General features: G+C 38.1%; 1 protein-coding gene and 1 pseudogene across 1 annotated transcript; both read right to left on the minus strand.

Annotated features, from left to right (window-relative positions):
* Nucleotides 1-4,283: 4,283 nt before the first annotated feature.
* LOC140321813 (olfactory receptor 52B6-like) lies at nt 4,284-5,232 on the minus strand (annotated as a pseudogene).
* A 4,520-nt stretch (nt 5,233-9,752) lies between these two features.
* Nucleotides 9,753-10,709, minus strand: LOC140321814 (olfactory receptor 4M1-like). The gene has a single exon (XM_072398596.1). The coding sequence runs from the start codon at nt 10,707-10,709 to the stop codon at nt 9,753-9,755; it is 957 nt and encodes a 318-aa protein (XP_072254697.1).
* Between the last annotated feature and the right edge of the window lie 2,863 nt (nt 10,710-13,572).

Below are 13,572 nucleotides of genomic sequence, written 5' to 3' on the forward strand. Positions count from 1 at the left end.
CCCACCCCCCTGTAGAATTGGTGAGTTTCTGATCGTTTCATTCTAGGTGAGGCAGAAATAAACAAACTTGCTCAGTCCATTATTAAGTATAGGGGTAATTACTGAATAACACTATAAGCAGAATAGAGGAATCAGGGATGCAGAACATTAGGACCAGCAGTTCCCAAACAAGAAGGCACTTTAACATCATAGTACAAAGCACAAAATGTGGATCTTCCACTTTCCACACCTCAGGCTTAGACCAAAGATTAGATAACAGATTAGTATCTGCAGTCAGTAAACTGTGAAGAAACTCTTAACTGGAACAGTCCCCTTTGTGACAATCCTGATCCAAAGCTACACCTGGACTTATATCTCAAATAGCATCCTCTTACGGGTCTCCATCTTCGCAAGCTTCTTCTTGCAGCATCAAAGGTTCCAGACTGTGGGAGGCCTCCCCAACAATATGGACCCCTGGCTAAGCTGGGCCATCTGATCTCATAGCACCTTCCCTAACACTCCATGACTGGAACCATCAGTCCTTAGTTCTGGATTTATTTATCAACATTTGAACACCAGCCTCCATGGGTGCCAAACCCACCGACTTGTTAGAAGATAAATGCATAATGTCATTTAATGGCTTTGCTCTCTCTACAGCCAGGAACTACCTGGTAACCGGAGATAGCCACCCGATCACTCACAGAACCTATATTAATCTAGAAAATTCTAATGCTACAACCCCACTGCCCCACTTATAGGAGCCTAATTATAAAGGAGAGCAACATGCATAATTATATAATATAGTCATGCCACTGATGTGTAAAGTTATGGATTAACACTTCTGAATCAGCTTAAAGTATTTTAACAAATACCTGTTGCAAAAAGATAAATAAGATAAAACTTGTTTGAGGAGACGTTAAGATGTTGTTCTTGTCAACAACTAGTGTAGATTGCAGCCCTAAGGTATGCAAGGAGAAAACAATAAGACAATCCCAGCAAAGACAGATCACACACAAAGCACGGATCTAGAAGTGTCCTCCCCCCGGTATACTTTGTGTGAATCAAGTGACAAAATTTATAAATCAATATATTTCCTTCCAGGACATTTTTTCCATTTTATAACAAATTTTAAAATATGCATTTTTTGCGTGAGATTTTCTGAAATCACCCCAAATATAATATAATCTGTACTCACCAGCAGACTATTCTGAGCAAGCATCTGACAGAGAATAAAAGTATAGATACAGCTTGGAAAAAACAACAAGACAACATCCAGATATAAGGAATTGTTCTTGTATTTAAGTAGCCATCTTCTAAAATGTAAAATATTTGTTTGTGGTTGCTGTGCCTTGTGGAATATTCGTGGACTTTGGGGTACATTTCAGAAGGTTATGCTAATTGATTCTTCTTCCGTAGAAGATGGCCCTATAATGTATTGACATCTAGTGTTCATACCATTTTATTATAACCCCCATACATTACAGAACTGATATACCACAGGATGCCATTCTCCTTGTGTGTGAACTATAGATGGCTATGCTTCCATCTTATTTGCTACAATCAATGGTAGTCCAGTGATACGGCTCCGACCATTGAGATGGATCACTTTTGCTGGCTTGTTATAGGGAGTGGAAGAATAATCAAACAAGATAAAATTTTGATATATATAGAATATACATGTAATAAAAATTGAATCATGACAAGTATGCACATATGTAATGGTATGCATGAAATAGAAGAGAAGTTCTGAATTATGCTTCCCCACTCAGAACTGGGCAAACAGGGCCTGCTGCCTGACCTCTATAAAGGGGAATGCCGTCTTTTTCTGTAATACAGTTGTTCCTGTGCATGCAGATGAGACAACAATGAAGAAACGTTTAGCCTGTGTAAAGAGTAATCTCATGCAGGAATCTTTATTCCCCACCACTCGTCAATACACTGAGGTCAGTCACTATTTTCGGGGTTTCTCCTACTTCCCTATTTATACCCTACATACACCATAATACCATTAGATGGACAGATTTTATACATTGATAATCCTGCAAGGACTGCGATTGGTAGATAAAGCTTAGAAAAATGTGCAGGACAGACAGGAGGGATCCTGCCATGTTAGCTTTGTGAATTGAACCATTTATAAGTACTAAAGATTGTACATTTATTCAAGTCCAATGGGGAGTTCCTAACTTTAATTTACTTTACACTCCTTGATGTATTGACCGTATTGGAACAGGCGGTGGATTTATTAGTCCATAACATAGGACAAATGAGGGGCACAGGGTACACATGGAACATTTATTGCAAAGTACTGCAATGATTTACTCCTGCTTGTGTTCCTTTGTAAATCTAGAAATGTTTCATCACCTCTCTACAAGCATCACGCAATCAAAGATTTTATTCATTTTGCTGTAGGTGATCGTCCTGCACCGGTACTGCATGATTGTGATGCTTGTTCTATTGTACTAAATTGTCTGCTATATATAATGTATATAATAAAACAAGTTCCGGTATGGGAAGATTAAAATTGATGCAACTCAATAAATCACAAATTGCATGTTTTAATCAGTTAATACAAAAATATACCAGTAATAATAAAGTCATTTTAGGTAATTCTGCTATTGAGGTTCTTGCTTAGACACTTTGTCTTGTAGAGGGACAGCACTGCGTCCTTGTTACCTTCATTGTCACCCTGCTCGTGTTGTCACCCTTTAACACAGGCATTCACCTTTGTCACCATCCAAATACCTGCAGTAAATATTGCCAAGCAGCCATCAATTAAACACTCATAGACAGGAATAGGTTGCAAGGAGGCTGTGGCAGCACTAAGCTGTAACTAAGGTGAATAAAATCATTTTATTCACCAAAAATAATATTTGAAAAGTGTTGACAAATGTATTGAGTACATATAGCACACATACAGTATGTAACACATAAATTGGTCAAATGCAAAAAGAAACAAAGCAGTAAGGAGGCAATGTCTGCTGTAATTAATCCAGTGTTGTACTTTACATAGATTGACATCACTCTTTTCCTTTCCCATTATACACTCCAACGTTTCAATAATTTGGGGTGTTTGTAATGAGAAAGGCAGAGAGATAATTAGGGGGAGAGTGGTCATTAATTATTATTGGAGGGGGTTTTGCTGGAGGGACTTTATAATGACAATACACTAAGATTTTTTTACTGATTGAGTTGCTATAACACATGCTAAAAGGTTTAATATTTTAAAATGAATCTCTATTTCAAAAAATACAATTACAAAAATATACAAAACAGCAAATTAATTCTGTTTGCAACATATTACAGCGAAACTATCTCCAGGTATAATAAAAACATGAAATGCAATGGTTAAACTCTTATTTTTTGTCAGGGGGAAAGTGAAAAGCATTTCTACCTACCTCATCCCTCATTCTGTCCTGTAGTACTTTCCTATCGTCCCAAATGCCACAAGTGGTGGACGGGTCCTTGGTGTCCTTACCTACAATACAAGAATACTGGCCCTGCATTGTAGTGGTGACAGCGATACCTGTTATCTACAGGAATAAGGAAATTAGGTGAAAGCTAATTTTAAGGGTAACCTAAACCTAAATTAGGTGAAGTTTATGCTGTTATTTAACCCTACCATACATAACAACATTGCCAGGATAGTTTTAGGAACTTCCAGGAGTTTGATTCTAATCACTTTACAATGCGGACCCTAACAAACTTTTCTTGTTGCATCCCTTTTATTATGGTAAATATACCAGTAAAATAATTTTGTTGTATCTTTTACCAGTTACTACTATTTCTGTTGACAACAGAATACGTCCTCCTTTGGTATGGTGGAGATCTCTGCAGTAGTCCTCTCCTACAATGACAATGCTACTGCTTTACAGAGTTAGGATAGTGAGAATCTTCACCCTAGCACAGGGTACAATAGATAGTAAAATCATTTTGTTAAACATAACATAGATAAACAAAACATAGATAGAATAGCAACAGGTGAAAATTCTTTTTTTTTGCCTTGTGTTTCCTCGTGGTACTTTCCTTCACCAACTGCTACAAAGATTCAATTGGAAATAAAAAGGATGTCTATATCTTCTTGTTATCAGAAATATTATCCCTCGCTAGAAGATTTGCCCCCACTGGAGACACTTAAAAAAAACTGGATTTCCAATAATTGGGACAAACATATTGTCAATACAGGCAATGATACTTCTGGTTTACAGAGTATTTTCTTAGATGATAACATATCTTAGGGCTATACTATCCTTGTCTGTGTAACTATTTTCTGCATTTAGTTTTTGTGTTTATTTTCTTATGTTTATTTACTTGTTCTCCCGTCTTATAAATGCTATGTTCTTCTTTAGTCTATTAATAATTTTCACTCGAAGTGCTTCTGTCCGGATCCCGTAGATAATTGGGTTTAAAGTAAAAGATGCGGCGCCGGTGAAAGATGTTATATAGTGGGAGAGCAAAGAAAGGGATTCACCTTTGATCCTGTATCGGAAAACTATAAATAATGCCGAAGCCATAAATGTGAAGAAGGCAATGATATGTGTGACTAAGGTGTGGATGGCCTTCTGACACGCTTCCTGAGATATCTTCAGACAGACCAGAAATGTCCTTAAATAGCAGTAAATTACAACACATACACAGCAAGATATCATAAGCATAGTCCATGTAAACCCAAAGGCTACGCCGAGTGTGGTGTCACCACAAGACAAGTGCGTAAGAGAAATGGTTTCACAAAACAAACTGTTGATTTCCACCCCACATAGGGTTTGTCTTGAAGCTATGACCACAATTGCACATATCCCAACATACACATAAATCCAAATCTCCATCAGAATCACAAAAGCTTTCTTGTTGGTCATCCACATGGGGTAAGTCAAGGGGTGGCCGACGGCCAAGTAACGATCGTATGCCATGGCAGTGAAAGTAAAGATCTCCACAGCGGGAAAGGTTTGTAAAAAGAAGCCTTGGGCCAAACATTCAGCGAATCGAATGGTCATACACCCCGTCATCAAGTCAATGATCAGCTTAGGCATTAAGGATGTGCTTCCGTACATGTCGGCCAACATGAGGTTGGATATGAAAATGAACATAGGCTCATGTAGTTTCCTCAGTCCAGATAACAAATACAATCACTGAACACAAGACCATGACTGTAATATAGATGGCTAGAGTTATGAAAGAATACAAATATTTGACGTTACCTAGCTCTGCAAGGCCCATGAGAAATAAATGACCACCAAATGTAGAAATGTTCTCCATATTTTGAAGCAACTCTTCTTATACAAGGAAAAGGAATGTAATGCTATATACGATATCTGTTTAGAAGATATACATCATGGATAGCTTGGAATCTGATGCTAAGGGCAGCATTCCCTTTCATTCCACTGAACAATCAACTGATGTAATGATCTGGTTTTATAGACAGTGTGGTGAATCCTCAATAGGATTCATCCTACATGCCAACAAGAATGGAATTCCACAAGGAGTAACAGCTGAGCATTGACCTGATTAATGACTACTCAGTGGACCATACACTTACTGCTGTTTATATGTTTATTAATTTTTGCTAAAGTTTGCTGGTGGTTAGCATGTTGTTGTTCCATACTAGTGGTGATAATCAAACACAGCTTTTTTATTATAAATTATTTGCTGTTTTGTTAGCAGAAGCTCATGAAACATTACCAAATGTACCAAGGAAAAAATGTTATTGGTAGATCAGATATATGAAATACAATTACATATGAAATATTCCCTTTAAACACTTGAGTTCCCTGACCATTACACCCAGATTACTGATCTACAGATTAGGTAATGCATTTCTAAATAACCTTAACCTGGGTAACTGTGCTCCATGAGTACTCATTCTGTATATATAAGGGTTTAGATTATTTCGAAAGTTTAAATTTCTGTCTGTGTCCCCATTTGAGAGAATTATGCCCTTGACTTGTCTTGGTGTCCATTGTCAAGGCATGAAACTAATAGGGAAACTAAACATTTGGGTTATAAGAGTAATGGTTGAGATACAATTTCTGGGGACACCTGTTCTTTGAGATGGAAATGTTGTTCAGCTTGGAGAGATTACAAAGAGATCTACAGATAGGAGGGGGTACATTCTCCAACCCTTTGTTCTATGTAAAAAAAATGGACTGGACATATACCTAAATGTTACCTTGGTCCTAAACCTTTGATCTCCTCTCCACTCCAATGGTTTTTTCTTGATTGTCTGGGTATTTAACCTCCCTGGCGGTCTGAATAAAGAGTATTTTTAAAATGCAAAAGCAGTATATTTAAAAATACTCATTATTTTAAATTTACCATCTGGTCCCAGATTTACTATTACCAGCCCCGCGGTACCGCCCTCCAGCCTAAGGCTCACGAGCAGATGCCCGGCCGGCATCTGCTTCCCCTGGCCTTGTGTCCCCAATGTTCACATGTCGGGGACGCAGCCGGGCATCTCCAGGGGAAGCAGATTCCGGGCATCGCTGGAGGACGCCGCTGGAACATGGCAACCAGGTGGGACTTTAAAAATCAACAAAAAACTTTCTACTATTGTATATAGTTTTACAAATGTTGCTTTTTTAATAGAATGAAAATTATTGAAAATTAAAATTGTTTTGATTGTGACCTAATAAGAAATTAAGTTGTACTGGCACATCTCAATTAATAAATTAGAATATCATCAAAATGTTAATAAATTTCATTAATTCAATTCAAAAAGTGAAAGACAAATTACACAAATACACACAGAGTGATATTTTTCAAGCATTTATTTCTTTCCAACTGAATCAGCATACATTTATAATTAGTATTCCAGTGTGTTAAATCTTCACTTTCACACAGCTTTGTATCACATCCTTAACAGATAATGAAGAGCAAAAAAGTTTTGCAAAAACAAAACATTAAAATATTAATCAGATATCGTAGAACCATAACATTTACAGCTGAGGAGATTACCTTTTGTATTGGTTTTAAGTTTATGGACTTTATTAGTCATATAATAAACTTTTTGGTTTTAAATGGAAGAAATCTCTTACAGAACTGCAATTATGCAAACAATATTATTTATGTGAAATGCAAAAGAATATTTACACTTTCAAGATTGAGAAAAGAAAAATAGTTATTGCAGGGTGAAGGTGACTTGCAAGTTTTATTAAGTTGTCAATGTTATAGCTGTGTGTGGTCCTCATCTTTCTTTTGTATTTGCACATGATTTTATGTACTTTTTACACTTCTACATTTATATTGATGACCCTACTAGGTAGCTTTTCCAAGATCTAGAAATGTCATCTTTTGGAACTTTTTCCAGTTTGATTTTTAAGTAGATTACTTTTTGATTTTATGTGCTTTTGAGTTTTAGTTTTTGAGTTTTAGTGCTTTCGTCCTTTTCCCATAAATGTCAGGCTTCACAGTAATTGGAGTCATCAATCCAATGACAGTAATCGAAACATGAGCAGTCAGGAAACAGATTCACTATTTAGCCAGTATTTTATTAAAACAAAGAAACTTGCAATCATAAAAGTTGAAAATACAGTGAGTTGGGTAACCAGAGTGCTGATATCCTTCTGACAAGCTTTTGAGGGAATCAATAAACAATTAATTTATGTTTTCTTTAAAAATAAATGATCACTAGTAGACAAAAATCTCCTAAAAAGTCTCCAACAGTTCCAAAGATGTTGACTGTGACATCATCGCAATGTGGCATTCTCACAGAAGACACTTTAAGTTCCACATAAAGGGAGATATGCTGCCATTACCACTGGGACCATGGCCATTTTAAAGACTATTTTATGATTGTAAGCTTTACTGCCCTGATGTTAATCATCAAAGCTGGGTATATCAGGGGCTCACCAACAGCCAAATACCAGTCATGGGCCAATAATATGAAGGTCAATACTTCAGCATCAAAACTATGGAGGAACCAAGACTGGATGAGATAACCAGAAATGAAGATGATGATTAGCCCAGAAAGCTACCAAACATGACACTGAAGACCAAGTTATGTGAGAAACAGTACATGGGTTATTAGAGGCTTTCTTCAGTCCAGACATATATGAATAAACAACATAGAAACATGGTTTTGGGAAACACAAAGAAACCATGGTGGAAGAAGGCAAAAGGAAATATTTCTTTAAATGTGACACTTTCATCCATTGACCGGAGACACCAGCGCAGCAAGACAGTGGGGCAACTGCAAAAATCATATGGGGTAACCTGACAAACAGCAGTGTTGGGGGGATAGTTGTAGTGCTCATTGCACTTTAGACGCCTGGAACTGTTTACCAAAACACAGCCGTAGTCAGTACTCTGTTTATCCCAGACAACCACAGTCATGAGAGTTTACCTGACCTCATTTTTAGCAACCAGAGTAATTTACCAACCGTCACCCAAGTCCTTACCATGAGGCTCGCCATAACGTCACTGTCAGCGTACCTTACCATTACCAACAGTCCCGTAGACCAGGAAAAGAGGAAAAACTAGTAAGCAATGTCCTATTATTGTCCATTTAGTGTCAGTTCCAATCCTCCTGGTCCTGTTGCATACAGTACTGGGAAGTAGCTGAGGTTCTGGACGGTCTTTCATTCTCCACCAACTGATGAGGAAAACAAAATCCTCCTGGTGAGGAGGTGCATGGTGCCAAATAGTCAGTGGCCCTTCTTCAGTACAGAGTCGTCTGTCTGGAGTGGGTTTTAGTGACCTGGTATTTTATGGGTTAGGAAATGCTTGTGGTTTGGAAATTGTCCTCCAGAAGTACAAAAGTGATCACATTTGTTTTTAGTGCCTTCACTGGAGATGAAATCTTATTATTGGTGTATTGCTCTGTAAAATGGGTTTGTGGGTTTGTAAGGCTGTTATGGTCATAGTGCTGCCTTTTTTGTTGGGAAAAAATCATGCTGGACCTGGAGATGAGCAGTAAAAAGAGAAGGATAACTGGGTATGTCTGTTCTATCCTAATCATGCTGTAGTAACAGTCATCTCCTCTTTTGCAGTGACCTCCATGGTCACCCGAGTGGTACATAACAATGAAGCCATCATGAGTCCTCTTCCTCCAATCATGCAGAGTAGTGCAGGAGTGAACTAAAGGTATTTTACCTCCTCCAGCATCAGATCTTCCTCTGCACCACTCATTCTGCTTCTGAGATGAATCCTGGAAAAAGTATTGCACTTTAATTATATGCACTATAATTCACAGATGCCCTACTTTGCATGCCGGGGACCAGAGAAGCACCAGCTATGGATATAGTGCAAGAGAATGGTCTCCTTCCAGAGGAAGGGTTTGAAGTAACCAGCCAGGCCACAGGGACCACTCACTTGTCAACTATGCCAGTGAATAATAGCAATGTTCAACCCAGGATTTTTTTAAGTCGGGTGGGAAGAAATTGTAGGCGGGTGGCAGCCCTCGTATTGTGACCCAACTCTTCAGTACCTACCCAAAAACAGGCAGGTGGTTACTGAAAAGGGCTGGGTGGTGCGCTTGTCTAAAAGGGGCCGAGCAGAACACTGAATAGTAAGATGATATTTATAAAAGAAGATACATATCAGCAATACACAATTTTCTGTACAAAATATTATCAAATAGATACAAATTTACACATGCATACAATTAGTGTTTGCCTTTAAGTTGATTTGTACTGTGGCTTTTAATATTAGTTTTGAGAATATCCCATTTTGTACATCCAGGTTCTAATAAAACATAAAAGGAACAAATACACTGTACTATGAGCTGATACAGTGTAGGAAAATGTTATTTTCACAAAAAAGTTGATCATAATAAAACGTTATCAATAGGATTTAACTAAGTGGTCGTCTCTTATGGCATTCCGTAACCTTTGGATAATTTTCAGTTTTAAGGCCTCAGTCCGGAAACCATAAATAAGAGGATTTAGGATGGTTGGAGTGACTACTCCAAAGACCGATATCACAACGTGAGCCACAAGAGAAATGGACCCGTTGTTTATTCTGTACCTTAATAAAACAAAAAAACTGGAGACAATGACCATGGAAAATGCGCTCAGGTGAGTGACCAAAGTACGGATAGCTTTCTGATAGGCTTCTTTGGAGAACTTCAGGCAAATCAAAAATGTTCTTATGTAACAATAAATAATGACCAGCAGACAGCTGATATTTATCAGAAAAGCTTCAACAGCTCCAAAGATGTTATTGGCCACGGCTCCTCCACAGGCCAACATAATGAATGAAGTATTATCACAAAACACATTGTTAATGTTCACACCACAAATGTGGAGGTAAGCACTCATGATCACTGGTATTAGGACCGCAATAAAAGCAACAACCCAGCTTAAAGTAATGTATTTAATGGCTTTATCATTATTCATGAGAGTTGCATATCTCAGTGGTTGACCGATGGCCAAATATCGGTCTTGAGCCATGACAGTGAAGGTAAATAATTCAACGGCAGCAAAACTGTGAATGCAAAAAGCTTGGATGAGGCATTCAAGAAATCCAGTAGTGCGAGAGCCAGATAGCAGGGCAATCATTATCTTGGGGAGTACAGATGAGCTACCATAAATTCCATTGAAGAATAGGTTACTTATAAAGATGTACATGGGCTCATGGAGTGTTTCCTCAGCCCAGACCACATAGATAATCAACGAAGATATAGAAATTGTAAATAGGTAGATGGACAGAGCTAATACAGCATAGAGGAATTTAAATCTCTCCAACTCAGAAAGTCCAAGAAGATCAAAACTTGTGCTCGTCCTGGACACATTTTCCATTTTTCAAATTGTATTTAAACATAAGACATTTAAAATATAGAAACACAGATATTATAATAATAATATATTAGCAGTTTATATATGAAAATATTATTCAAAAATAAATACTTCAATAAAATAAAAAGCTGTAAAGGAGGACTTAAACACTTCCTATTAACTAAACATGATTGCAGGAGGAGATATTTATATATTCTCAGATGCTATATTACTTCCGAGACCGATTCTCAGGAGAAATGTGGGAAACAAAGGATTAATTAGTGAAATATATTTTCATTATCAGTATTAAGGTGTATAGTTACTGCCATATGTCATTATTATTAGATGTTTAATGTCTTCTCTGGACTTGAGCGAGTGTAAAAGTGGGGAAAATGACATATACATTGCGCCTGATTTATTAAAGCTCCCCAAGACTGGGTCATTTGATATTAGTTGGGAAATGTTTTCATTACTGGATTAGATCAATTCCAAATTGCTGAATCACCCAGGTTCTCCCAAGATAGACTAGCTTTAAAAATCGGGCAAATCCTGTTGGTGTTGTGGGATTTATACACATATATAGGTTTGTAAAAATAAAAAATAAACATAATTTTTGTATTAATATTATTATCCTATTATTTAGTATTAGACAAGGCTGTCCTGGAAAAGTGATCCGGCTCAATGGTCAGAGCAGCTGAGCAGCAACCACCATTGGCTGCAGGAATGGAAGCATAGCCATCTGTAGTTTAAGCCCGTATACACATCCTGTAGTATATCACACTAGTTTGTTTGAAGATATATAGGGACTATAATGAAATATTCATCTATGCAAAATACATGAACACTAGATGTGAACCCAATAAGGAGCTATCTAACATGAGAGAAGAATCAATTAGCGGAATGTTTCACAATCTGCTTTCAAAGTATATAGATTTTGCAAGATGAAGGCGACTTAAATACTAGAGCAGTTCTTTATAACCTAATTTTTTTCTTTTTGTAATTTTTTCTCTTTTCAGATGCACATATACTTCACTGTGAGCAGTCAGATGCCTACTCAGAATAAATCATTACTAATTCTAAACATCTAAAAAAATGTAAAAGGTCACCTCCCTTCCTTGACCTTACACTATACACTATGTTTAACCCTAGGCGACCATTACCTAACCCTCCGCATTGATTACAGAACAACACTGACAACACGATGGGATTGTGTGATGGACTGATCAGATTACCATAGAAGACATCATTATCTGATCTGGGCACAGGGTGCCAGGATTGCCAGGAATTTCCTCTACAGTCTGGGCAGTTCTGTAAATCCAGGACTGATGAGGGGTATCATTCAGCATCAAATATAAGCTACATTTACAAGGGAGGAGAAGGAGACGAGAAGGAGGACAGAGGAAGATAGAGGAGGTGATCACTACTACCTTTCATCTATAGTGATGACTTCATTTTCTATCTAGAAAGACTAATACTGTAAAATGTCTCCTGTCGGCCCTAATTAGGATTCCTTTGTTTGGGAAATTACCAGTAGTGGAAAAACCAACTGAGAAGTCAGGAGAAACCCTCAAGAAGAACAGGAAACCTTCATAATGAGAAAGAAGGAGATTATGGAAGAACTCTACAACAGTGTTGAAGCAGTGCAAGCAGAACTGGTCAGCAGGCCCAATATCTGATTATTGTGCTCATCCTCATAGAGGTTTACAGAAGACTAGACTTGTCAGAGATAGAAAGACAGGCAGATGAAAACTCAGAAGGCAAAATCCCACCCAACAAGAATTGAACTCTTCCAACATCTCCACCTTGGCCCCTAGCTGCCCAGCACTGCCTTCAGGAGCCATAATCATCCGTTCACCATAAAGGGGGCGACCCCACCAAAGGGGATCCCCCTGCCAATCCACCACTTTTCCAATACACTGGATCCCTGCCTTCCAAGACCCCAACTGCTAAAACGAACCAAACTCTCAACTTTACCCTAACATAAGAGGCGGGTGGGTGGGAAACTTTTTCTTCCTAAAAGAGGGCCTCTCACTATCATCCAGCCCTTTTAACGTCTCGTATTCCTAATCTCCTCCTACCCCACGTTGTATACTAGCCCAGCCCTCTCTAGCATCACTACCTCTTTTCTTAACCCCTTAACACCTCTGGGCTAGGCCTAGCACCCAGTCATGTAGGCCCTGCGCCTACTTCTTATGGCTACGGGCCTCTCTATACATTTGTCATCCAGTGCTTTATCCAGTGCATAAAAGAAACTCCAAACCACCAAGGACAGGATAAAAAAAGATAAGATAAAACATAGCTTCCATTGAATGTGCTCATGTTATAGCAGAAAGCTGAATCACCCAACTAATACTATCAGCCCCTTGCCAATCAGGGGCCAACCCATCAGAATCGGATAATAATTGGATCTTGAGATCTAAATTGAGGGAAAATTGGCTTATAATTGGACATTTGTATACAGTATATATTATGAACTTTTTTTTTGTTTTTAGGACACCCAGGGCTCTTGACATTTTATGCAAATATGCAGAATATATCTGTGCATTACGGCACAATTACCACTCAAAGTGTCTCCTTTATCAAAATGATATACGTGCTGCCCTCATCATCTTCCTCCGGTCCCCTCTATGTCACTCCATAGGTGTTTTTGCCCCAGTTTTGCCCCATCCTTGCATGGAGGAAATTGCACAATGGATGGATGGCAGAGCAGGCAGTGGTTTTGGCATGAGTAGGGTAATACAATCGTTGGTGCTATATACAACAGGAAGCTGATTCCATTCGCTTATCTTATCCTGATTATTTTTTATTCTTTTTTATTTCTGGTTTATTCTTGTCAGTCCATAGGAAAGCAAGCTTGCTCTTTGCCAATCAGTGTCAGCCTAAAACT

This window comes from Pyxicephalus adspersus, chromosome 1 (genome assembly GCF_032062135.1).
Source record: "Pyxicephalus adspersus chromosome 1, UCB_Pads_2.0, whole genome shotgun sequence".
Lineage (NCBI taxonomy): Eukaryota > Metazoa > Chordata > Amphibia > Anura > Pyxicephalidae > Pyxicephalus > Pyxicephalus adspersus.

What these genes read in the sequence shown, in the direction of transcription:
- LOC140321814 (XM_072398596.1), bottom strand. Translation starts at nt 10,709, where the DNA reads ATGGAAAATGTGTCCAGGACGAGCACAAGTTTTGATCTTCTTGGACTT.